At 36.1% G+C, this 26,890-nt stretch overlaps 1 protein-coding gene across 1 annotated transcript in view; it reads right to left on the bottom strand.

Moving 5' to 3' along the window:
- Col9a1 (collagen type IX alpha 1 chain) overlaps positions 1 to 26,890 on the bottom strand; it is a 127,817-nt gene that overhangs the window by 72,260 nt on the left and 28,667 nt on the right. The window contains exons 2-5 of the mRNA XM_047559349.1: positions 12,465 to 12,538; positions 11,158 to 11,235; positions 10,891 to 11,023; positions 4,672 to 5,068 (exon numbers count right to left, since the gene is read on the bottom strand). Of these exons, the coding sequence (XP_047415305.1) occupies positions 4,672 to 5,068; positions 10,891 to 11,023; positions 11,158 to 11,235; positions 12,465 to 12,538 (682 nt within the window). The remainder of the gene's footprint in view (positions 1 to 4,671; positions 5,069 to 10,890; positions 11,024 to 11,157; positions 11,236 to 12,464; positions 12,539 to 26,890) is intronic.

Genomic DNA, 26,890 nt, shown 5'->3' with positions numbered 1-26,890 from the left:
AAATTTATTTTCCCATGTTATCCATACATGAAATTTTAATTACTTTTGGATTTGGTTTAGTGTGATTAAATTCTGTGGCATAAAGGAAAGGACAAATAGCTTTTCCACCAACAGTTTTACTAGCTCTCACATTTTTCCTGAATCTAATGAAACTAAACATAAAGCAACACATTTGAGAGATACTTTTAAAAGCATTAAATCTATCACATTCTATGATGATTTATTTGGAATATGCAGAGGTTAAAAAAAGAAGAATGGTTTGAGTCATAGATTTGTAAAATCATATAAACTTTTATCCTCCCTCAAATAAGCCCAGATTCCCAGTGTACATCCCTGAAAAGGGAGAAAGGCTAACTTTGTTTTCTAATAGAGCTATACCAAATAACTCTCACAGGCAATCATGCTGACAACAAACAATAAAGAACCTATCATAAAATAACATGTTTTTATAGTATGCTGCCAAGAAATTGGGCTTTGCAGTGGAATAAATGGCACCATCCTAAAATACAGGCACAAAGGAGAATAGGAAATAAGGAATTTATTGCTTCAAAATCAAAGCTAACAATCTTACAGCAGTACATTGGGAAAAAGTATAAAATGCTCTGAGCCCACTAAATAACCATGAATGATGAGAAGGTATTTGAGTTGTAGACCACATGAACAGCTCTATCACAATCATTATGAAAACCTCTTGAAATTGGCTTATTTTTCCAATTCAGAAAAGGAAGGGAACAAAATAGATGGACAGGGGAAAATCACAATGTGTAAGTGAATCTTTTAGCATTAGTGATCCATCAAATGTTTTCAATTGCATTTTATTATGTAATTCTTAGGGTTACCTTTCAATAACTGATAATATCTGTAGAAAAGATATTTTCTTTTTGATTTATTTATTAAGAAAAAAATCAATTAATATAAAGTAGTGAAGATCAGAGTGAATCCAATTGCATGAAGAAAAATAGAAAAAACATACTGTTCCTTACTGTTTCATGCTATTTCATGTTATTTTACTTGAAATTAAAAGTTTTGACACTGTAAGATTGAATATTTGCTGTCTCTACATTGAGAAAAGGATGATCTATTAGTATAGCTCTGTCTTTCACAATATGTGCATATCACTTCCCATCACCTTATAAGACTTCCAAGGGTCCAGTAGTCATGGTTGATCTTCAATAACTGCCAACACCTTCAGATTTTACCCAAATTGATGAAAAAAAAAAAATAGGAGCAGTTCATCAGCACTGGGCTTTGTCTACCAACTTGTATTTGACTACCTTGAGTTTTAAAAAGTAAGCAGCATAAGCAACTTAGCGAAACCCTGTCTCAAAATAAATATCTGGCTCAGTGGTTAAGTGACCCTGGATTCAATCCCCATTACTAAAGAAAATTATTTTATTAGATTCATCTATTTCTGTGTAGTTGGTAGTTTTACTTCCACATGTTTAAATAATCTTTCCCTTAAACTGATTCATTTAAAAAATAATAACAAAAAATTCTGTTACTTCTTTACAGTATTCAGTTTTTTAGCCTTATCTTTCAACTGAAGTCTTTAATCTGTGTGACATCTATTTTTATTTATGGTACAACATAAGGATCTCTTTGAATAACCAATATTTTCAGCAAATATAATGATGACCACCATTTTTGCACTGATTTTCAGGACCCATTTTGCCATAAAGTTCTACATATACAATAACAACAACAACAACAAGTGAGAAGTAGTGTGGGAAGACAAAGTTTGCAAAGGGAAGAATTTTCAAATGAGAATCCATCTGCTCTAGAATACTGGACTTATCTAGCCTTCTGGAAAACTCCTATTCATCCCCAGGTTTCCTCTTAGACCTCATCCCCTATCCTTGACCTTCACTTTCATGCCTCCCTACCCTGACATCATTGAGGAGGTATTTCAATGTACTCATTCTCCAGATGAGGAGCCAAATTGTTTGGTCTCCAACTCCAACACCTCCTCATCTTTGGAGAAGACAAATGTATTTGACTACAGTTTATGAACACTCAATAAAAGTTTATTGAGTAAACAAACAAATAGGATTAATAAATAGGATTAATGTCTAAGAACATGCTTTATATACTGTACAATATTCTTTCTTTTTTAATATTTGTTTGTACTGCAAAGTCTGAAAAAAAAGCATGCTAATTACTAATACCTTCCAAAGTAAGAACAATGTGATGCTTTATAAGGAAAGATATGTGATTGCATGCATTTTTTTCTCAAAGAAAATTCCTTGGTATAAAAGAAAATAAGATAGATTAAAATTTTTATGCTTAACATTTTTTTTTTTTTTTTTTTTTTTTTTGTGGTGCTGGGAATTGAACCCAGGGCCTTGTGCTTGTGAGGTGAGCACTTCACCAACTGAGCTATCTCCCCAGCCCTTAACATTGTTTCCTGCAAGCCAGTAGACCTATTGAGATAGCTTCTCTAGCTGAGAAATGAAGGTTACTTTATCTGTACTTGCTATTTTGCCAAGTTGATGCCAAAATCAAAAAGCTAATGGGAATGTAAGCATTTTGAAAATGTCAAATTGGTAAAGTACAGGTACTAAGATGATTTTTTTAAAAAGTATAAATGGACTTCTTTTATATCATTTTCTTCTTTTTGGTCTTACCAGGGTAAAGGTTAAGGAATACATTTTGTGAAAGTTTGAATTTAACATTGTCACTTGCAGTCCTTGAAGGTAGGTCAAACTGTTTTGGGCCTATAATCTTGATCTAATTTAGTTATCATTGTCAATACTGCTATTGCCACCACCATGGTCATCTGATATGAAACTTTAATGGGGCATTAGACTCAACTCTCTTTTGTGTTTCCTGGTGTGTAAGTCGGATTTTGTTCTGAAGGAATACATTTATTCATGCCTATTTCAAATACTTTTAACGTTGGCTACAGAATATGTACTTAGAAAAGCTCCTCAGTGGGCTGGAAGAATAATGTAAAACCAGAGGCTAAGTTCCTACTTGCACAATAAAATAGAAAATAATGGGTATGAACTGGTCTCCTTTGTGATGTGAGACTATAATTGTCAGAAAATCTACAATCAGTTATGACACCATTGGAAAGATTATAGTATAATGAGATAATGCTGAGACTTTATCACCCTGGCAATCAGACAATTTAATAACATCTGAGCACCCAAAATTCAGAATTACAAAAACTTGAAATGTGTTTTAAGCCCAATGAATCAATAAATCCTTTTTAAAACTACTTGATTGATATTCATCACAGTGAGGAAGTAACCTAAAGTCTCTACACCCAACCTGTGGTCCAGGAATGACAGAGATATTACAGGAGTTCAGTGCTGTATGGAAACCTTTGCAGTATCATTGCAAAGATCTTGCTGCACTAAATTTCAAGATGGCACAACAGTGGTCCCACCGGCTTCCTAATCCAGCCACTTGAGGTGTGATAACTCATTAGATGAAGAAATACTTTCTCAAGAGTCTACAAGCCAAAGCATTAACGTGGCAGTTACAAATTGCTTCCTGTCCATCACAGAATATAGAAATTTCACACTACCTTTCACACTAATCACAATTCTTTCCTCAAAAACAAGTTACTTGAACAATTCCATTACTGAGATCCCTGATAACCTCTTTTTTGAGAAGTGCACAGAAACAATTCAAAATCATTGTATAACCCCTACTACCCTCCATGATATGTGTTTTGTGACTAGAATTTAACAGCTCCATACGAGTATGAGAGACAGAGACAGCAGTGATTTGTTTATACTGAGCTCTAATGTTTTTAGTTTCCTTTAAAGTGTTCTTTAAGATACATTTTTTTAAAATTCCTGTCAAAATATTATAAAAATATCCTTTTAAAAGGATATTGTTCAGCGAAAATGTAACAATTCAAAATAATAGAACTATAAGGTGCTTATTGGCACAGCTATTGGATCTTTATAAAATTCCTTACCTTTATATGCATGAATCTCTGCAATAAAATCATGAACAAAGCTTTAAAATCCTTTACTTCCATAATATGTCATGTAAGACCTATTTCTCAATAAATATATATTTTACCATCTATATAATTTAATTCTTGTTCATAGGATACTTTCTAATCTTCTCTCTCACCACTCTGAAGTTAGTACCCCTCCTTCCCTCCCTCCCTCCCACACACACTCACATTTTCAAATACATTTATCATCCAAACCTGCCTATAGACATTTGAATGTGGCCTACATATTCTTAACTTCTTTAATGGTCTTTCTCTCTGCTGGAATGCACTTTTTTTATTCCAATTCGAATCCTTCCATTTCAAAATTCGTTGCCTCCCAGAATCATGGAATTCTTGTCTAATTGAATTTGGGATTCATCTTAACCTTACTTTGAATATTCTCATTAGTTATACATACACAATATGTACTACACTAGTATGGGTATCTCTCTGAGTTACTCAGAAGGATTCTGGATGCTTCAGGTAGACTTTAAACTCCTCAAGACCAGGAGCTATCTGCTTAACTGCCTCTGATTCCCCATTCAATTTGGCACATGCTGTGTTCAAAACAGGCACTAAAGGGTTTCAAATAAGTGATTGAGTAAATTTTGAGTAACTGCTTGCTGTGTGAGGTGTCCAGCTAATTATCAATGACATCTGGGTTCAGCCTTAAGGACCTGGTTTTGTTTTCATCTACTATATGATATTATACTTACTGGAACAGAAACTTGAGGATTATCTGCAAGTTTTCCCAGCACAGCAAAGCCATCGACATCAATTTGGCCTCTTGGCTTGATAGGTAAGGATTCAATCCTGGTGCAGTCAACAAAAAGAGTAGCACTACTCCTTTCCACGCCAATCATGATCTTATGCCACTGGGAATCAAACAAGGAAGGCAAATTTGAAAAGGCTACTGTTTGGAGACTTCCATCCAGGCCCTTGTATGAAAATGCAACTGATCGTGTTTGGCCATTAATCTTCACGCCAACTTGTTCCTTCCCAGAGGAATCCTGAATCTGCCAAATGCTCCAGTTCTTTTCAAGTGTGCTTCCAGTCATCCGAAAAGTAGTTAAAAAGGAGTATTCTTCAGGCAGTCCACTGGGATATAAATGCCTGAGAAAAATTTTGAAATAGTAAATATAAATCTGGTTTTCTGTGCTCATACATATTTAACATCTTCCCTCCTTATGCTATTTCAGATACTAGACCTACAGGAAGAATACAGTATGAAAAACTATGTAGTATTTGTTCTTTCATGACTGTTCATAAAGACCTTCACAGAATCATTCATGTACATTAATGTTCCATCTTAAAATACACATTTAAAAAACCTCTCCCTCATGGCTAAGGAAGGTTCCCAATGCCACATAATCCCAACAATATTACTATTTATGCTACCCAAAGAGCTACTGTTCAGCAATTCCATCTCAGCCAACTCTTTGGAAGTTCTTAGCAACATTTCTTACCTTAAGTGAGAGAAGAGATTGAGATTATTTAGAATCCAAATCAGATCTACTGTTTATGAAATCACTTAATTAAAGTGACTTAATTTTTAATTTGCTTGTAATATATTATGATTGTTATTTCATAACTGCTGTGGTATTCTCCTACACAGTTTCACTCTAGACCCACTTAACTATTTTGAGAATCAGTGACTATGCAAACCTTACTTAGAAGTTTCTTCACACTGAGACTATTTGTCTTTTCCAGGCAGCTCAAAGTATGACATTTAGGTAGCAGCTGGTTGCTTGTCACCAGATGTGTGACAAGCAAAAGATGACCAATTTTTACTTCTTTACCCCAACTCAATTTATCATTGTACTTCCTTTACTGCCTTAAAGGGCAGTGTGAAACCATTAGTGACCCACGGCATCTCCATCTACATGGAGACAGCAATCTGGAGATTGCAACTTGGATCTTCTAATGAAGTCAAACTACTAAGAACTGAAGACTGAATTTTAAAAACCAGGACAGATTAAACATCATCTTTCAAGGACTCAACTCAAAAGTTATACCTTCCCTTTCTCCTAAGCAAAGGAAAATTTCTAAACAAGGAAGAACTGCTAGGAAAACTAGATGCTAGTTAATTTTGTTTGCTATAAAATAAAATTTGACATTTCTGGAAATAATTATATACTAGGACCCCAAGTTGCAAATAACTCATCCAGGTCAAACTCTTGTTACATATACCCCTTTTTGGGAGGAGCAAAGAGGAAAGCAAGAAGAAATATCCCGATGGATTCTATTTTCATTTTTACAAACTAAAATGATAATATTAAAATCTATCAAATTGTCATGTTTTATTGCCAGTCACATAAAAATATATTGTTACATTCAAGAATTTCTACATTAGGAAATTCCTTAGTTTCAAGGATATTTAGCAATAAATAAAACTAATTTACTAAGGTTTTCTTTCTTCACTTTGACATCATCTACAAAACTAATATATAATAGTATTAAAACCCACTTAACTTCTTTTCTTCAAATATTTGTGCAAATCTTCAATAAAATGTGTCAATAGGGTATGGGGCTGGGAGCTCAGTGGTAGAGCACTTGCCTAGGACATATGAGGCACTGGGTTCAATCCTCAGCACCACATTAAAAAATTAAAGAAAGAAAGTTAAAAAAATGGAAATGATGTATGCAACCTTGGAGACCAGCTGATCATCAAAAGGCACAGTGGCTGCCATCTTGGTCAACTACCTGAAAAATTTTCATTGCTTTGTCCAAGATAAAAAGGTGAAACTTTTCATCTGAGTACTCTTTTATCATCCAAATCCTCCTTTCAGCCACTGGTGAGTTGGGGCTTACTGGGAATGAATTCAAGGGTCCTTTACCATTAAGCTACATCTCCAGCCATTTTTTTTTTTTTTTTAAATATTTGAGACAGGGTCTTGCTAAGTTCCTTAGGGCCTCACTGAGTTTTTGAGACTGGCCTCGAACCTGCAATCCTTCAGCCTCAGCCTCCCAAATTGCTGGGATTACAGGTGTGCACCCTAGCATTCAGCTTAACCATGATTTTGGTTCATTTTTATAATACTGGATGAAAGACTTTATCAATACCTATTTTTGTATGATGATGTTTATTATTCCTATTGCAAAGTTTTCAGTTCACTAAATATCTTTTACATCTGTCAAGTATACAGCAAGTTTTAACAGATACACCTAATAATATTTAGTTTGGAGTTAAAGAATTAAAAAATATTCTAGAACTATTTATAGTCCTATTTTCTCAGAATGGAGCTAACACATCATTACAGATATTTGTTTTTAACATAATTTGTTTGTCAATTAGTTTGTCATTATTTCCTTTGACTTTATATTTTTCAAAATCATGCCAATTTCAGAATAACCTCTAGAAAAGAAACTAAGGTTCACTAATGACAATATAATATACTGCCTATTGTATAACTATAAAAACTCGTAGAAGTTAATATATCTCATTTAATTAACCTTAGTAAATTTGGAGCTGGGAGATAAATGTGTGAAGTTTTACTCAATAGTGCAGTTTGGTAAGTATCCGTTCAAATTATAAACAGATTCTTTTTATCATTCTTTTAAGTTAATTATCTGGACTCGACTAGAAGATTAAAAAATGTATTTTTATATTTTTGTCCAAGATAGTCATTATCAAAGTATGAGGGTTTTGCCATAGGAAGATAAATCTTAATGCTTTACATTCTTCTTTTCCTTAAGCATTACCTTTCTAGACTTAAAAAATATATATACATATACATATATATATATATATATTTGTCTATGAATATGGTGAGAAAAGCTGCAGAATTAAATGTGTTCCTAAAAATAAATCTGTTTTGATTCAGGAAGTCACAATAACATGCTCAGGTAACTCCAGCGCAAAGACATGAGGTTAACTGAGGGATCTCTTCCAATTTGTGTTTCATTCAACCTTTCCTATTCAACGAGCAAAGAGATTATGTTGAAAGTAAGATAGGACATGTTCCAATTATCTCTGACTTGGTGTATGTAAACATAAAAAAAATATATAGGTGGTTTTGATGTTGCTAAAAGAATACCTTATTTATAGATGCACTGTTAAATCAAAAGTATCCATAAGTCTCTTTCTCTCCATACATATGAAGAAATGTATGTGTGTTTGTACATATATAAACATAACTAAGACTATCAAGTTAATCATTTTTCAAACTAGACTAGTACAGTATGTCAATATGGTAAAAAAGAGAAAATTCAATTTATTTTATTGCTCATATTAATAAAATACACATGCATTTGCATTACCTAAGACTATTTAAAAGTCTCACAAGTCTAATTTATGAAACAGTCAGCCTATTGTTGTTTTTGAGCACCCAAAATTCTGCTCTTGTAAATATGCCATGCACATTGATAAGTAAACCTGACAGCATACATTATTTAAAAGAAGCTGTGTCTATAAATAATTTACTCCATTACATTGCAATCTTCACAGAGTACCTTAAATGGAGAACTATAAGGATCTGAATAAAAGATTTGAAAGTCTTCAAACCTTGGAACATTTATTTATGATCTTAACCTAAATAAAGCTAAGAATTCTGTTTTTAAGGAAAATAAATAGCATGTTTGTAAGTAGGAGTTGACAATGTTAAACTAACATGCCTAAAATAAGGAATAAAAAATGGCAAAGAATTATGTATCTCATATCTTTAAAATAATTAAAAAGATAAAATAAGAATAAATTATGAGGGCTGGGGCAATGGTTCAGTTAGCAGAGTGATTGTCTAACATGTGTGAGGCACTGAGTTCAATCCTCAGCACCACATAAGTAAAAGTAATGTGTCCATCTACAACTAAAACAATACATGTGAAAAAAGAATAAATTATGACTGTCACATTAGTTCCATATGACATATGTTTTCCTTCCAATAAGACTCTGCAATTGTTTGTGTTTGCTGCCTCAGAACCTATATTCTTGAGCACAGAAAATCCCTTTAAACCAAGATTATCTGTTCTTTGAGAACAATTTCAATTGCTACTTTCCTTGTCACCTGGCTTTTGAATGGATAGGACTTGGAGAGCAACTTAAAAAGAAAGAACACACTAAGAAGAGACCTGTGTACATATACAATTCCCCCCCTAGCATGCTCCACCACTAAACGTCATCACTTACCTAACACCACTGTGTACCAGGCTCTGCTCAAGCACTCTCGTGTATCAACATTTGTTCCACATACAAACTTATGACATATTTCTGATGGTTATCCTGTTTTTCAGCTGAGGCAATTGAAGCTTAAATATCTTGTCCAAGAACATATTTTACTATCTTTTTGGGACTCCATATAACTCATCCATCTGACTCACCTCCTCTTTTAATTCCTTTCTCCTACTTCTTTCTTCTAATTCCTTCCTTCTTCTTTCCTCACCTCTTAATAAATCTCACCAGTAAAATAGAGTTTTAGTCTTTTGGGGGGCAGGAAGTCAACAAGATAGTAAATATAAGGCTATAATCTGTATAGGCAGTTTAGTGATGGCTCTCAGCATTTGGGGAAAAACAACAAAGAGGGGTTATATGACTTCAGGTTGATTGATTCCTGAAATTAGAGCTAATGAGAATTCATATTGTGCCTCAAATCACAGAAGAGAATTTAGATCAACCTTGGGGGGTCTTGTGCCATGTTATCATTTTATTAAATAAAGGAAAAATAACATTTTTGCAGTTTATTTAAGAACACAGATAGCACTTCTGTGCATGAAAAGAATGTAAAGTGGGAGAAACAGCCAATGCAGCTGTCATTATGCCTTTAATCTTCCCAGATGTGAATGGTTTTTCCAGTCTCAGCATGGAGTCGTGGTTAGAAGCACAACCTCTGATGCTGCCTGGGTTTCAATCCTACCCCACCCCAACATGTTCCAACCCTTTAATTTAATTATGCAAGTAAATTTAACTTTGGGGGCTTAGCTTCCTACTCCATTAAATAGAAGTAATAATGTCCCTACTCATAGGGTTGGGAAGAGATTGTAATTAATGTTAATTAGTACATCTATTAAAAAAATACAGTGCACTATTATTGCATTATAAAATATATAGTATGCTGAAAATGTGACTTTTTATCTGCAATATGGCACTATATCAGTTTCTCTAACTTGACCAAAAGGTTCTTTTATAAACATTTAGAAGTTTCTACAGTATTCTTTTTTGTTCTAATTAATCATTATTTACCTTTACAATCTAATGTCCACTAAAGTCTTAATCTTCTTGTTGCTCTACCAAAGCAATTTTAATTCTGTGTTTTACAGTGCACTAAAACACATAGTAATCATAATAATCACACATAAGGTAGATAAGTGATACAAAAACTAAATCACTAAAACTCATTTATAACAATGGTACAACTCAACACTTATATGTACACTATATAAAATATCTTGGAATAAAGAATAAAAGGTTTAATTCTAGAAAAGGAGACCAAAGAAGTGGAATGTTTTGTTGTCATCACTACCATCATCCATATTATAATTATTTTAGTTTTGCTTTTGCTTGGTGTCTACCAGGAGCTAAGCACTGGATGTGAGGTTCTATTTCAGCACCAGGACACTTGAACAGCACCATTGTGAGTCTCTTAACCACTCTGTGGCTCTGAGTTAAATTTATGCTTAACCTCTGGCACTTTTCACAGAGGGTCCTTTCAGTCAAAACCAGACAAATTATTTAAAAAAAACAGAAAGCAAATTTTAAAAAAAAAAAAAACATGTCTTAAATCAACGTAGTCTCAATGATTTCTTCTTTTCCTGGAATTGAAAATAAATTATATACTGAAAACATGAAAAGCACTAACAATTGATAAGTGAATAAATTCCTTAAATAAAATCATGATCCAAGAAATGTTAAGCATGAGAAAATTCTCTAACATTGCATAGTTATCCATATTTTAAAACACATTTGAGGAAGATAATTGGATAAACTATTTTTGATAGATTACCTGGTGGGAATCCTAAAATCTACATTATTTCCCAACTTGTAAGCCACTTGTAATGAAGTTGATCCCACCACTCTCTGGATAGCTCTTCTAGATGCTGCTTTATCTATCTGGAACTGAGAAATTAGGTCAAATCCTATAGAAAGAGAAAGCAAAATGAAAAATCCAAAATGAGCCTGGTTTTTTCCTTACTTACCACAACTCTCCCAAATAAAAGAATAAGTTCAGTTTGGAAAGCATGCATTTTCAACATGGCATATTTCTACTTGCCTGGCAAATCATCTTGACCAATCCTGATCTTGGGACAGAGTTCATTTCCCCCATTAGAATTTGAATTGACAGGGAATCCTACAAAAGAGATAGCATATTATCCTACTTCATCCACTACAGCAATTGCCAATAACTGAGCAATTATTTAAAATACAATATTATACAAGCTTGCTTGTAAGTAGTGTATTTGGCTTTAACTCTGTGCCTCAGTCATCATAATTCATTCATCTTCAACTTATCCTGGAAAGGATGCAAGGCACAAAGTTGCTTTAGTAATCTGTGCTGGAAAAAATGTTTTTGGGGGGAAGGTGAGGAATTTGTTCCTTTTGGAACAAGAGCTGTGCAATGTCCTGAAAGGCACAAGGTCAGACGCCTGTATGGAAAACTTCTGGTGGTTTGGGCTAAAAAATATTCCTTAAACACCACAAATTTTAGAATGCTAATGAGAGTCTGGACTCAGATTTGAGCCATTTCAGTGAGCCTTCTGGAGGGTGAAGTTCTTAGGAATCTTTGTTAAGTAGAGGAGGGATCCCCTGGGTAAGACTTGGGATTCATTAATCCTAAATAAAATATAGAAGGTGCATTTAATTTCATAAATTCATTCCAAGACATTAAATAAAGGTCCCAATGAGATTATTGCCAGAATTGGGAAGAGTAACAATAAAGAGAAAATAATTATGAGAAGAATTAAACCCTCAACTTGATGAGTAATTCAAGAATTGGGTGTTCTTTACACATGTGAAAAGTGGTCCTAAGAGGGATTTTTTTTTTTTTTTTATCACCACAAGAAACTTCATGTAACCCTCCAACCTTGGTACCATGCTGAGACTCACCTAATGACAGAGACTTCCTAGGCTTCCAAAAAAAAAAAAAAACAAAAAACAACAACAAAAAAATATTTTCCAATTACAAAGCTTTGGCTTAGCCATTGGAGTACATCAAGCATTTTCTTCATCTCTCTCCTCACCCAAATTGTTGCGGTCAATCCATCATCCATTCATTTATGTGTCCACTCAACATTTACTGTCATCTGAACCAGATGGCACTGTTCTAGCTAGTAGGGCACACATGGTGTCCTTCCTGCCTACTGTGAGCACAATCAGGATTTCCTTTACACACTCAGCACTGAGCATGGCAAACACTAGAGCATCCCCACGGCTAAAGCAGGATTGAAGAGTGGTGGTGCAAACGACCCTGGTGCCTGCCTCAGGCCTCCCTCAGCCACACCCCTGCTTGATCACAATCCTGCCTTTTTCTGGAAACAACCAATATTTCAAAATTCAAAATTCAGAAACTATGGTCCTTACTTGGGCGACGCTTGACAGCCGCAGATGCCCAGGGTCCCAGAAAACAGCATATAAAGAAAAAGACTGGAATTTTCCTAAAAAGATGAGAATAGAAATGAGTCAAACAGGAATTCCCTCCAGATGAGAATCTTCATGTTTTTAAATCTGATAAACCTGATTAATGTAGGTGATCGATTCCCAGTACAGATTATTTGTTTCATTCAAACTGAATACTTACTTAGATTTTTAAAATTTGCACATCTTTGGCCCCCACTGTTCCTGTGGTGTTATTAATTTCACTTCCTCAGTATCTCATTATTTCACTCTTTCTGTACCTTTTTCCCTGTCTCTGTTTTCTTTTACTTTTGATTTCTCTGCCTCTGTGGTTATCTCCTCTCTTTTCCTCTCTTTGTGTCTTTATCTGGTCTTTTTGTTCTCTCTCTCTCTCTCTCTCTCTCTCTCTCTCTCTCTCTCTCTCTCTCTCTCTCTCAATCTCTCTCCTGTCTCATCTCCTTTTATTCTACTACCACTGCAGAAACACAGATTCTTGGTTCCCATCATCCCTACCCCAATCTTGTCACCACTCTTTCCATTATCAAGTTCTTACCAGCAGTTCTTCATTTTCCCAGTAGTTTTCTTGGTTGCCAACAGCCCCTGTGAAGAAGGGGTTGGTGGGGAGTCACTGCTCCCCTAAGACCCCTTCACTGTCGCCCTGGGATGTGGATTCTGACCTCAGCCTTGGTTCCTCCTGCCCATCTGAGGGCTAAAAGCAAAGGAAGTGAACGAGAGGCATCGGTGATACTTTAAACTGAAGCAAAGGGAAGGGGTGGAGAGAGGCAGACCCATAAGCCTAGGTCTGGCCAGGGGTGTGTCCACAAAGCTAACAAGGTTACACTGAAGGAGGGATTAACAGGGGAAAGTTTACTGAAAAGAAAATAATAAAACCAGGATGTGGGGAAATTCACCAGAAAGATCCAGGCAAGCTGCTATAGGAATACAGTAGAAGCTTTTAGAACTGCTATGGGAATACAGTGGGAGCTTTCAGAACTGCTATAGGAAGGGATACAGTGGAAGCTTTTAGAAGACTAAGGTTCCAGTAAAGAGGTGCCCATTGGAAGGCAGAGGTGTTGAGAGTGCACAGAGTCTTGCTGCCCCATCAACCTAAGTTTGAATCCCCATTTGTTCTGAAACTTATGAGTCGCACTACTCTGGGAAAGTTAGTTAACCTATCTGTAACTCAATTGCTTTAACTAGAAACAGGTTGAAAATGCATAAAAAGAATTATTTTGAGAAATAAAGTAGATTAGCAAAGGTAAAGGGTCTAACACCAGTCATTCTTTGTCATTTTCATAATAGCTAACACTTCTTCATGGGCTTCCCTCTGTTGACAGTGCGTGAAGTCTAGTGAATATTTAATTCTCACAACCACACTATAAGGCAAGACTGAAATTATCCTCATTCACCAGATAAGACACAGATATGAGGTAACTTGTCCAAAATTACACAGCCATTACTCAATGCATGTTAACTCTCTCTACTCCACAGCTGAAAATATTGATAAAAGGTGACATTGAGCCCCCTAGTTGTCAGTTCCTCTTAAACTCTGAGATTAGAGCTCAGCAGAATATTCGTGGAAGTAAGCAACATATTATCCTCCCCGAACAAGGTAAGAGCAAGTTATAAGGAGTGTAGACCTAGAGAGAGGTTTTATCCAAGCCTCTCCTGAATCCCATGGCCCCCATTCCATCCATGCAGGGTGGTCTACTTCTGGCCCCACCTTGGGGGATAGGAATGTTGAGTATAAAAACAGAGACCTCTGGGTCAGAAGATCCAGTCATCTCAATAAGTCATGGTGTCTAGCACAAAATAGTTTTAAGGAGGTTTTGCTTCCTTGAATTTTCTTTATTTAGTTGTTTAACTGATTTGTTTTTATTTAATCATGAAACAAATAGCACTGCTACTTCTTTTTCATTGTTTCTTTACAAGAAAGTCCTTTCATCTTTGGTCTTCCTCAGTCACCAGATGAACTGTGAAGGAGGCAAACATTAATGTCCATACTCTTCGCCATTCCTCTTCTACCCAGGACCCACCTGCTGGAGTCCTGTCTCCCCATGACAGGACATCCATTCCCTCATGCTGCTTGGGGCTTTCCACAAATCCCTGTCAAAATTCCCATTCTCTAGGGCAGCCATCCTAGCTCATGACAGAGATACAAATGGCCAGAGCCTAGCTAATTTGTGTAAGCCTAGCTAATTTGTGAGAGGATCAGTCTACTAACCTTAGAGGAGGAGTTGTGCAGATGGGGACCTTCCTGAGAAACCACAGGAGGTAAGTCAGCCCTAGAGCCACAGGGAGAAAGGCGTTTTCCAAAGGGCTTTCTATCAAAGTTCTTAATTTGAAATATGAATCCTCTCATATTACTTATAGATTTTCCTATACAATTAAGTGTTTGAGAAATCCTTTTGTGAAATGTTTTTAGAGATCCCACCTCTGTGGTTGCCCCTCCCCAAGTCACTTTAAAGAATTCTCTATGACTAAAATCAGGTCATAAAAGCAGGTGAGGGGGCCTTTTAATAAAAGATAAAAGCATGGATGAGAAAATATGTTTGTTCACAGTGAACTGGCTTCTTTCCAGGTTGGCAGTTTTAAGGTGGTAAGAGGCAAAAAAATTAAGAAAAATTGTAAATTCAGGGAAAACAAAAGAAAATACAATCTTTAAAGGAAAATTTCCACCCCTCCCTCCATCCCATTTATTAATCATATTTCCTAACAATACCAGAGGCTCACAGAGAGTGATCAAGGCCCACACTGGGTCAGGCTGTCCCCTGATCAGAGGCTCTGAGCATTTTCTTCCTTAACACTGCTCCCTTACTTTACCTAACAGCTCTGCTCAAAAGCCATGTGGAAAGGAAATCTGATCAGTGACACCAGATTGTAAATTCACCAAGACAACTTGACACTTAAAAGAATCCATTTTTATTATAAGTATTTTGTACAGAATAGTTATATCTCCACCCCCTTATCTCTCTGCCCTGTCCATACACTGTTTGCAGAATATATATACACATACCAATTTTTCTCTTGCTATGAATAAAAACATTTTATTTCTTAATGTTTCATATCAGGCAGAATCATCACAAATAATCATCCTTCTTTGTCATTTACTTCATTTTTTTATTCAATTATTCAATAAATACTTAAGCATTACGTAAGTATTTATTGAATGACTATATGTACCAGACATGTGCTAGGAGCTGAAGAGACAAAAAAGCATGAATAAGTATATCCTTGCCCTGAGGACACTCACAATCTAGAATGGAATAAAAAACGACTGCAATACTGAGACTAAAATGATTGTAGCATCACTGAGGACAAGCATGAACTCAGTCCAAAGTGTCAGGAAATTTTTCATAAAGGAAATGTAATCTGAAAGGATGAATAGAAGCTACCAAGAGAATAAGTGGGTACAGTGTATTTAGACAGAGAAAACAGCAGATGTCATGACAAAAAGATAGAAGAAAACATATGGAGAGTAACTAGTTTAGTTCAGGAACTCTTTTAGTTCAGTGGTGCCTCTTCTACCATGAATCCTGAACTGATCAGGACTAGAGATAAGCGAAGAAAGACCATCCCTGCCCCATGGAGCCCACACACAGGTGGGAAACATACTAAACACATTCACAAGAATGAACAAGATAATCTCAATTGGAACCCCAGTGGAAAATATAAAGAGGACAATATGTGCTCAAGAGAGATTTAGAATTGATCTACATTGAGAGGTTAGGGAAGGCTGCTACAAAGTGGTGAACTTTAATTCAAACCGGACAAGATCGAAGAGGTAAGACTGGCAGGGTAGATTGGAAACAGGGCAGAAAGCCAAGAGAGCTACTTGGTTTTGAGCTGAGCAACTAAGTAGACAATGGTGTCTTTTTATGAAATTCCAAGTAGGAAGACTATGGAGGGCAGCTGGGTAAGGGATCTTGAATGACATTCAGCAAGTTTGGACTTTATTCTGACTGTTTAGAGACTGGGAGAAGAGTTTGAGCCAAGAATACCTTTTTTTAAAGATATCTTTAGAAAGAGTTTGGATGCTGCTTGAAGGATGGATTGAAAGGATTTGATCAGTCTGCATACATACACCCAACTGAAGCAAGAGTTTCATAAAATTTGATACCTATATAAATATCATGCACTCTATTTTCTCTTTTACTCTATTTCATTTTTAGTGATGATGGCCAGCTCAATAAGTTGATTTCAGAACCAGCTAATGGGTTGTGACCCATGGTTTGAAAACATTGGATTAGACACAGTAGACACTTGAAGTGCCAAGAGATATTTGTCCTCTTATTTCCTAAGATGGGACATAATATTTGGGACACCTCACAAAACTCAGAATAGTAGGACAAGTTCCTTAGTTTTAAAATGATAAGCTAAAAAAAAAATAGATAAGCTGATAACATTAGTCAAAGATGCCATGACCCCTGTATTTAATTACTTTATAAATTAAAAATAAAGAAGCATTTTAAAGCTAGCTTCCTAGGTATCTAGTATTAAACTTTATTCTGTTTATCTTTAAAAATAAAATACCCAAAATGCCTAGTGGCACATATCAGTTGCATGAGGATGCTGCAAATTAGCCACAGCTAGAACCTGAAAACTATCACAGAAATCTCTGGCTGAGAGACTGATTAACAATCAGAGTTGCTAAAACTAGGGCTCCCACAGACTTGCATTGGTTTCAGTTTTAGTGTAAAGAAATTTCAACATAATCAAAGCTCTATTTTTAATCTTCTTATTTTGGTTCTATACTTGTAATTGTAGCCTAATCATCTATAGCAAGCAAATAGAGCCCCACGGTGATAGCCATCTCCCTGAAATCGCTCACCAATAAATGTGCTCTCACAGTGGAACAATAACACAAAAACATGTTAACGCAAACCTTCCCCACCCCCAAGCCTTTCAGCATGTATCTTTTGCTTCCTCTAAAATATGAGCATTTCCATTTCTCCAAGGAAGAGAAAAATCAATTCCTTTCCACAGCACACGTGCTTCCAGAAGCTGTTGCTATATTTGCTGCCTTGTGGGTCTTCAAGTTTATAGCATCTGATTCATGTCCTAAGCCTCTTTTGCTCCTCCAATAAACCACACGTACTGACCTATAAGCATGTTTCTCTACATACTGTAAAGTTTTTATTTCTAACAGTGGAAACCAAAGCTAAGTTAGAATCAACTGGATGGCTTGTTAAAAACAGATTACTGGGCTCCACTGCCGCAGTTTCTGATTCAGGAGATTGAAGGTGCATCTGAGAATTTGCATTTCTAACAAGCTCCTAGATGTTTCTGGTTCTGCTGGTTCTTCCAGTCCACTGAGAACTGCTGCTCTTATAGCTCATGCTTTCAACTCATTAAGCTACTGCTCCTTTGTTACAACTGGTATTATAAGTATTTGCTAAAGAAGTTTTTAAAATAATTATCGGTTAAATCCATAGGCCCTCCTGAGAATTTTGAGCTCATGATTAAAAAAAAGTGCAATTGTGTGTATAACTAAAAAGAACCAATAAAATAAAGTACGACCCTATAAAATGTGATGATTTTCTTACTGGACATCTATAAAGGAAATTTACTTCACAGAATAATGTACAGGAATCTGTCTTTTCTGCACTATGATCATGTATCAACCTAATATATTAATAAAATTATGTTCCTGAATTTCATATTAACTTCATAAATAAAATATTAAAAGTTCCTTAATTCTGAAACCTTCTTTCTTATGAAAGAAACCCTAGGTATACATTGTTTTACATTGCATCCCATGCAATTATATGTGCTTTCATTAGCGTCTACGTACTGGGAAAACGTTTTCTCTGCACTAGGTGGCAGTGCAATCCTGAAATTTGAAACCTGAGCTAAGGAATCAAAGACTGGAATTTGATTTCCCCTTGTCAAGTAGAGAACTTTGATTTTATGCAAATATTCCATTCTTGGTAATTTTCCATATGTATAAATTGAAGTATTATAATTGATTCCATTTTAGGGTTGCTCTCAGAATAAATGCACAAATACAATGCACTCTGATTGTTCATGAAAGTCTATTGAAGAAGAAAGACAAGATGAACACTAAATGAACAACTGAAATGAACTCTGCCCTAATAGATGAGCCATCTACTCTGTCCTCACTAACTTCCACCCATTTGAGTTTTACAATGAACACATCCAATCCCAAGACAAAAAGGGTGAAATCTAAAGCCACACTAGTAAAGTTTCAAATATCAGCTCTGCCACTTTCTAGGTAGGAGAGTGTGGAAAGGTAATTCACACCTCTGCCTTCGTCTCCTGCTCTGTAAACACTAAATAATACAAGCATTTACCTTCTAGGTAAACTTTAGGGATCAAACTAGAGCTTAAAATAGTACCTGGCACTCAATAAATTTTTTTTTTTTTTTTTTTTTTTTTTTTTTGTGCTGGGGATATGAACTCAGGGCCTTGTGCTTACCGACTGAGCTATCTCCCCAGCCCAATAAATTTTAATATGAATTGGTGTGTTACCATAATTCACTCTCTTCTACTTTATTCTCCCACTCGCCCCACTCTGCTCCCATTAATGGAGGCTCATTTAGATCTCCTTAAAAAAAGAACGATGTGGTTGTGCTAGATGCGAAAAACGCTGTTATAGACAATGTAGAAAACTACTGGGAAAACCCATCTAGAGATATCAAGATATATCAGTTGAAAGTCCTCCTCCCCTCCACATACATATCTTAAGCTATTTGCTACATTTTATTTCTCCTACAAAACTGCCCCTGATAAGCCTGTTCGTCAGGCACATTTCATCATCAAAAATACATCTTCTTTCACAATACTGAATGATTTTTTAAGAATCCTATTCTCATTTGTATTCACAACAACCCAACAAGACAGACATGACCATCCTGTTTTCCTGGAGAAGAAACAAGTGAAGATACCTGCATGAGTTCACCACTACTCAGTGACAAAACTGGTGACCCAGTCTCCTGAATTATGAACAAAGGACATTCCAACAATCACACACAACCAGAAACAGCTGCTTACAAAACACGTTGCATGTACAATGACCACGCCTACTGATGAGTCCCTTTATGAAGCAACATATCTATATGCACATACATAGTTGTATACATATATAATTGATTTCTTCAGTTAGAAGTGAAACAATATGTGAACATTACAGAAAAGTAGAAAATATAGAAATAGAAAAGAGAAAAATCATTCACGTTTCATTACCTAGGGACAACTCACTATTTACATATTAGTTTCTTCAGGTCCTCTTTCTGTATGTAGTCTGTGGTCATAGTCCACACAATGCAGTTTTACAACTTCCTTAAATGAACATCACTTAAACACTTATGCACTTTCACAAAATGTAATCACACATCACATACAAAATAGATAGCAAACCCAAGTAAAAGAACTTTGCTTTGAAGTTAAAATTACAACCTTTAATTTTAACTGCCGCGGCATCAAGAGAGAAAACTAAACAGAGGTATTTGAGTAACTAGGGGAGATTTTTTCCATCAGGCTTTGGTTTTTAAAAGATGTCCTTTTTCTTACCCAAGACCATGTGAATGTAAACTCACAGTCAAACAACTAACCAGAAACTCACAAAGGCATGCATAGACATTCCAGTGGCACCGAAGGGCAGCCACAGGGGAGTCCTGCCTCCTACCTTTCTTTCATTTCAAAAATCTGTGACTAATTCCAGGAGTAACAGGAGCAGTCATCATATGAACAGGAGATAAAGAGCCTTTGTTTAAAAACTAGACTTAGAGTCATTCCAAACTGAAGGGCTCTAACATTAGCACATAGTGATTTCAAGAGTGTCAACCTAAGGAGGACCAGCAGGATATAAAGGTGAACTGGAATACCAGGATGGTGAGAGAGGAGGGGCACAATCCAGAATGGTGTTATCCTAGTCTGTCCTGGCCAAGGGACATCCCTGGGGATTCCAGGACTTTTTCTATAGTTGTAGTGTAAGGAGGAAGTAGAAGAAGGGTCACCTCCACTTTGCCAGGAACTGTGCTTCATACTTAAAAAATAAGTTTTCCCTTTTGATCTGCACAACTTACTGTTACTGCCATTTTGCAGATGAGGCTAAAAGATGTTAAAAAAAATTTCTAAGGGAAATTCCAAATGACAGGCCAAAACCAAACTTGGGTTTCTCTGACAAAAAGGTGATGTTCTTCCTATAATTTGTCATTTTCTGAACACACGTGCTGACGTACATTTTCATCTCATTCTGCATCTTAAAATTCACTATTATTTTCTTGCTTTCATAAACTTCCAAGCTGAAGAATTTCAAGAGTTGGTAAGAAGTTTTGCCCCTTGTACTGGTCACCTAGTGAACAACTGGTGCCCTAATTAAGCAAGCCAAGTCTGAGGGATCCCCCTCCTGGTGTTTGATAAAGCCTACCAAAAGTTGTGGTATAGGTCTTTCATACAAAAAGACAGGTGAAGTGTGATCACTCTTGGTTCAATGCCCCAGCCTTTATTTAAATGCTTCATGATCAACTCCACTTTTAGGGGCATTTGGTAAATTCTTATGTAGTTTTAGTATTTTTTTTTCTATATTCCCCTGTGGTCCCATCCATATCAAGGTTTATCTCAGATTCTACACTCTCACAGTTTGGGGGCCTTAATTATTTACAATATCACCCTCACTTTGTTTATAACCTACTACATTCAATAATTTTGTATATTGTAAGGCAGTCAAAACTTCAACCAACACCAAGTTGAAGTATAGTGCTAAATAATACATCCCCATCCTCAAGGAAGGACAGATAGGCGCACCCCCACCCCTGAACTATGAAACACACTTTGGCCTAAAAGAATGCTCAAAAGAAATATGTAAACCAGGGCTGGGGAGATAGCTCAGCTGGTAGAGTGCTTGCCTCGCAAGCACAAGGCCCTGAGTTCGATCCCCAGTACCGCAAAAATAATTAAATAATAAGTAAACCATTAGCAAAGTGCTCCAGAAATAGAAAAGTAAAGTGTCTAATACTGACCAGAGGGTTTCTGAAGTGACATTTTTAAATTGAGGAGGAATGTATCATATTTTGCAGGCAGAGAAGGCAGAAAGGGTTACAAGGCAGTGGGAATAATGCAAGCAAAAATTTGGAGGCATGGAAATGCATGGAGAGTATTTAAGCACAGTTAAGGCATGACTTAGCTTTTTGAAAATACTATTTGTGTGTCAGTGTTAACCTCAGGGTTGAAAAATGAGTATCATTAGACTATCTTTGGTAAGTAAGTCCAGGTCTAACAATGTTTCTGTTTTCTTATTTTAGGTACCTGTCACATTAGTATTTTATCCCTGAAAGTCAAATTGATCCTTCTGCCACAGTGAAAAAATGTCAGGGGGAGAGGTTAGTTACGGAACAACGGTTCTAGGAAGACCTTTCTGTTGTCCACAAATCATTCTTGTTAGGGGATTCTATCAAGATACAAGAAACACCAGGTGCTCTGATGCCACGCCAAGGGAGAAAAAGCAAGATGGCTTCGCTAGGATATGACAAAGTATTTGCTGCCACTTAAATTATAATTCTTTTTTCCCCATAAGCATTAGTAATAATCTTCTAAGCTTGCCTAAAGTCCAAGGCTAGGAAGGGTCAGTGGCATAGGCAGATAGCAAGGCTTTCATTTCCTTGGGGGAAAGCCAATGGGTAAATAAAGATATGCATTACTTTAAAAAAATATTAAAGATCCCAAAGAATCTTGAGTACATACTCAGTGATGGCTTTAGGCTGCAAGAATGAAGGCACAGAGCCAAAAATGAGAGACATGCTATGTGCAAGGAAAAGATTTGAAATTGAAGTTGCTCTGAACAGTGAAATAAGCTCTCTAGTGGCGCTCAAAAGGGAAACAAGGAAAAATGTAGAGTGGAGCTGCTGCAGCTGAAATGGAAATCAGCATGCACATGGTGTATTTCCTGAAACCTCTTCAGTCAAGTAGAACAAAATAGTAAAGAAGCAATAAAAGAATAAATGACCTAGAATTATTGGCCTCACCAACCATAACCTGCTGCATAGGGTTGATTTCAGAAGCAGATGTAGAAAAATTGCAGCCCACAAGGTTTTTATCACTGTAGATGTTCTTTTAAGCTTTGTTATCTGACAGGACACTGTTGAACATGTAAAATGTTATTACAAGAATCACAGAAGTAACCAGGTGAAATCCATCTCTTGGTACAACACTGGGAAATGGCATTTGGCTATGGTTTTGCACCATAATAAAATTGTCCATAAATACACACTCTAAACACAGAAGGTGAGAAATAAACAACTTTCACGTTATATCCTGAGGTTAAATGATAAGACCCATGATGCATGTCATTGTGAGTAGTTATTTAAAAAGAAGAAGAAGAAAAAAAGTTAGTTGACCCTTGTTGGAGTATAAATAACCATATAAGAGCTTTTTAAAAGAAACTGAAATGTTTTTAAAAGCCTCAGGGTTTTCCTGCATTGCCTATGGAACCCACCATGGTCATTTCTATTACTCTATTTCCAGAGTTACAGTGGCTGCAAATTCAACTATAATTTAGACAGTAGCAATTCATATGTTTCCTTTAAAAATAAACACTTTCTGCAAAACCCAAGTACTGCTGTTTTCTCAAATCAAAAATAGTGAAACTAATTTTAATACAAGAATTTTCTCTTCATGTACTGTTTTCAAAAAAATTATTCATCTTCTCTCTGCTGATCAAACTGCATGCCCTAAACTTCCAAGCCTTTCTCAAGTGAGCCCCACCTCTTCCACAAAGTTCCCTTGGAACCTCCAGTCAGATGTTCTCCATTATGATCGCTCACAGGAAAAATTATTTAGATCAATGATGTTACATTTGGTTTCAGAGATGGAAGATAATAATAGAGAAAGCAAGGGCATCTAAAATTAGAGAACTTAACTTGAACCCTTGTTCCACCAATGTTTGTATCTTCATTGGTCTTGTAACACCACTGAGCCTATTTCCTGTTCTTCAAAATGAGACTTCTTAGAGAGGTTCATTGTGATACTCAATGAGTTCACCCATGTGGGAGAGCTTTGTAGTTATAAAGTGCTCTGCAGAGGTATTTGTTATTTCAAAAATATTTAAGGAGCACCTATCACATGCAGGACAGCTTTCAATATTGCATACTAATCAAAACTGAAGAAAATAAAATTTCTAACTCTGAAGAACCTTAACATATAATAGAGAAAATTAAGACATATACCTTAATTGTTAAAACACAGGACAGTAAGTGACACACTGAAATATTTTTAAGTATTTAAGCAATATCTTCAGGACTTCAACTCAATTTGACAAACCTCCATGACACAGGCTCTTCAGGTACAAAGATAAATACAGTGAGTCATTGTCACCTGTCTGGTGGAAAGGACATACACACAACAGCAACAGCAATAGGAAGATAAGCTTTGTAAAGAAAGAACATACTGGGAATTAACTAGGTCTGGGTAGATAAACGTGCAGAAAGCCTTTGGCCTAGAGTCTCAAAGATAAAGTTTGATCTGGGCACAGTGGTGCATATCTATAATCCGGGGGGCTCAGGAGGCTGAGGCAGGAGGATCACAAGTTCAAAGCCAGCTTCAGCAACTCAGCAAGGCCCTAAGCAACTCAGTGAGACTTTGTCTCTAAATAAAATATAGAAAAGGGCTAGGGATGTGACTCAGTGATTAAGAGACCCTGGGTTCAATATCTGGTATAAAAACAAACAAACAGAGATAAATCTCAAAGGGAAAGGTCAGAATTTGGAATTTATTTCCAAAGACTGCCTTTTTATTTTCAAAGGAGGTGAAAAGAACCAGATTTGGCACCAGATTGAGTAGCCCTATAAGACAGGTAGAGGCTGGGAAGAAGTGAAAGTGACCATGGAAACTGAGCTGAGCTGGGACACACTCTACTAAAAGAATAATGGTAAAGTTAGCAACTTCTGAAAGACCAAGTAGAAACCTGAACACGATGGGGAGAGAAAGGAACTGAGTCAACAGAGGCCAGGGAGCTAAAGGGCAAGAAAAGCAGGGAGGTGAGTAGAGGAGGACAGGGTATAGAAAAGGGTTTGTTGTTGTTGTTCATTCATTTGTGTTTAGAAAAGTAAAAATAAAATAACATTTGCATGGCATTTTCTACATGCTGGGTATTATTCAAAGAACTTTACCTTGATTAACTCATTTATTGCGCATTAACCATAAGAGATAGCTGTGACTATTTCCAGTGTAATGATGATGAAACTGAGAAGTGGGGAGCTGATATTTGTGGTCTAAGCAAAAGGATCCAGTGCAGAAAGAAATGGAAAACAACAGGGAAGGATGCTATTAGGACTCAAAATAGGAGGAACTCAGGGATAAGGTTGATTATCATTTTCCTTTCTATACTATTCTTTGGCTCTTAACTTTTCTACAGTAGAAATTATCACTTCTGTAGTCAGAAAACAAACAATATGGAAATAAGAGATCACGGACTGGGTATATAGTTCAGTTGTAGAACACCTGCTGGCATGTGCTGGGCCCTGAGTCTGAGACTCAGCAGAGCAAAAGAAAGAAAGACAATGAAAAAGAAGAATTAAGAGATCACTTCAGTGTTTAACTTACTTATTCTAAGTAAAAAAAAAACCTTTCCAATAAGAAGTAGCTCCCTGAATAGGAATTCCACCTGTTTTGTGTGTGTGTGTGTGTGTGTGTGTGTGTGTGTGTGTGTTTTAAAAAGAAAAGGTTAAATCTGACAAAATCCAAAACCTTGTTCATATTGCCCCAAGTTCAGCTTTCAGTACCCAAATTTCTCTATACTATTCTCATCCAAAACTTTTAAAATCACCTTTTTTCTTCCCTCTACTCCTTTTCCATCGTTCCATTTTCTACCACCATTACACTTGGACTTTAAAAAAAGGGAAACCCATCTGTGGTTAGCCACATGGCTGGTTCTGTCATTGGTTCTAATTTTCCTGTATTGGGGAGTCACAAGACTAGATATCCAAGTAGTCATCTGAGGATACTACATTTTGTTTCCTCATCATTTTCATAAGCTAAGGTGAGTTGTGAATTAACGTATAGTCTTTTGCAGTCAATTTTAAAATAATTTAATTTCCTTCAATCTACTGATTATTGGTTGTTGGTTATTCTTTTTAGAGGTGGGGAGAAAGCAAAAATTACTTTTTATATTATTGTTTTCCATGTTTTCCAAATCTTCCTTTCCCCTCATTCCCTCTTAATGAACCAATCCCTGAAATTTATGCTTCCCTTTATTCCTATGTTTCTTTTGTTGTTGTTGTTGTTGTTGTTGTTTTTAATGGTACTGGGGATGGAACCCAGGGTCTTTCTACCATTGAGCTACATTCCCAGCCCACTCCCTTTATTCCTACGAGAACTCTTCACTTTACCTTCCTCACTACCATCCATCAAAAATTCAAGAAAGGAAGGGTAAGTTCCTGGTGTCCATGTCTAAGAAGTACTTCTCCTAAGTTGCTATGAATGTCCAATAAGACTTTGCCTGGGAAGGTCCGCTGGGGAGGAGTACTAAAGATAAGCATCTTGTCTCTCTCCACATGTTGGCCCTGTTGGACCTACATTTAGGACTCCCACCAAAAAGGAAGATGTTACAACTATGTACATTCTTCACACTTCTCCCTAGAACTGAGAGTAAGAGGGCTCCCAGGGAAATAGAAAGAGAAATTTTAAATAGAATATAAGTTCTAATTATACTGAAGCTTCTATATGTTACCTGAAATTCCAGAACTATTTGTCCTCTGAATTTTTCAGTTCATTGAAGACAAGATAGCTGTTAAAAGCAGCGTATTAGATATCACATGGTATCTTTTTCTAAAATTCAAATGCTTGGATTTACCTACAAAGATGCAAGTTTAATTGATCTGGGATGGATACGTAGGTATCAGTATTTCACCCTGACCCTCAGTGATACTAAGTGTAGCCCAGTTGAGTACCACAGGTATAGAGACAATACATAAACCTGAAAACTTTAGAGGTGACATATTACATATATCACCATCCTCCTTGAAATCTTCTACTTCTAGTTCTTTTTTTAATTAAGATAAGGATTTTAATAGAAGTTAAAGTCAAAGTTATTCACCAAATAATCTCTTCCTTTCCTACAAACATGCACACAAACATTAAACTAAAACAGCACACTCGAGGCTGCTCAAGGGACAAACCAAGCAACCTGACCTAGTTATCCTTACACCAGCTATACATTGCGTCACTAAACTTGCTAATGAGTTAGGAAAGTATTTGAGAGAGGAGATGGTATGCTTATAAGACTCCAGGCCAAGAAAGCAAAAGAAACATATTACTGCTTAAAGTAATTAGGATAGGACTTAGTACTTTAAAAAAAAAAAAATCTATTCAAATAGATTACATAATTCTGGACTTTGACCCACTCAGATAAATGGGGAGCTTTAGGATATGAAAAG

This window comes from Sciurus carolinensis, chromosome 7 (assembly GCF_902686445.1).
Source record: "Sciurus carolinensis chromosome 7, mSciCar1.2, whole genome shotgun sequence".
In the NCBI taxonomy this organism is placed as follows: Eukaryota; Metazoa; Chordata; class Mammalia; order Rodentia; family Sciuridae; genus Sciurus; species Sciurus carolinensis.
Note: the sequence above shows the minus strand (reverse complement) of the source record. Positions and strands in the feature narration are given on the sequence as shown.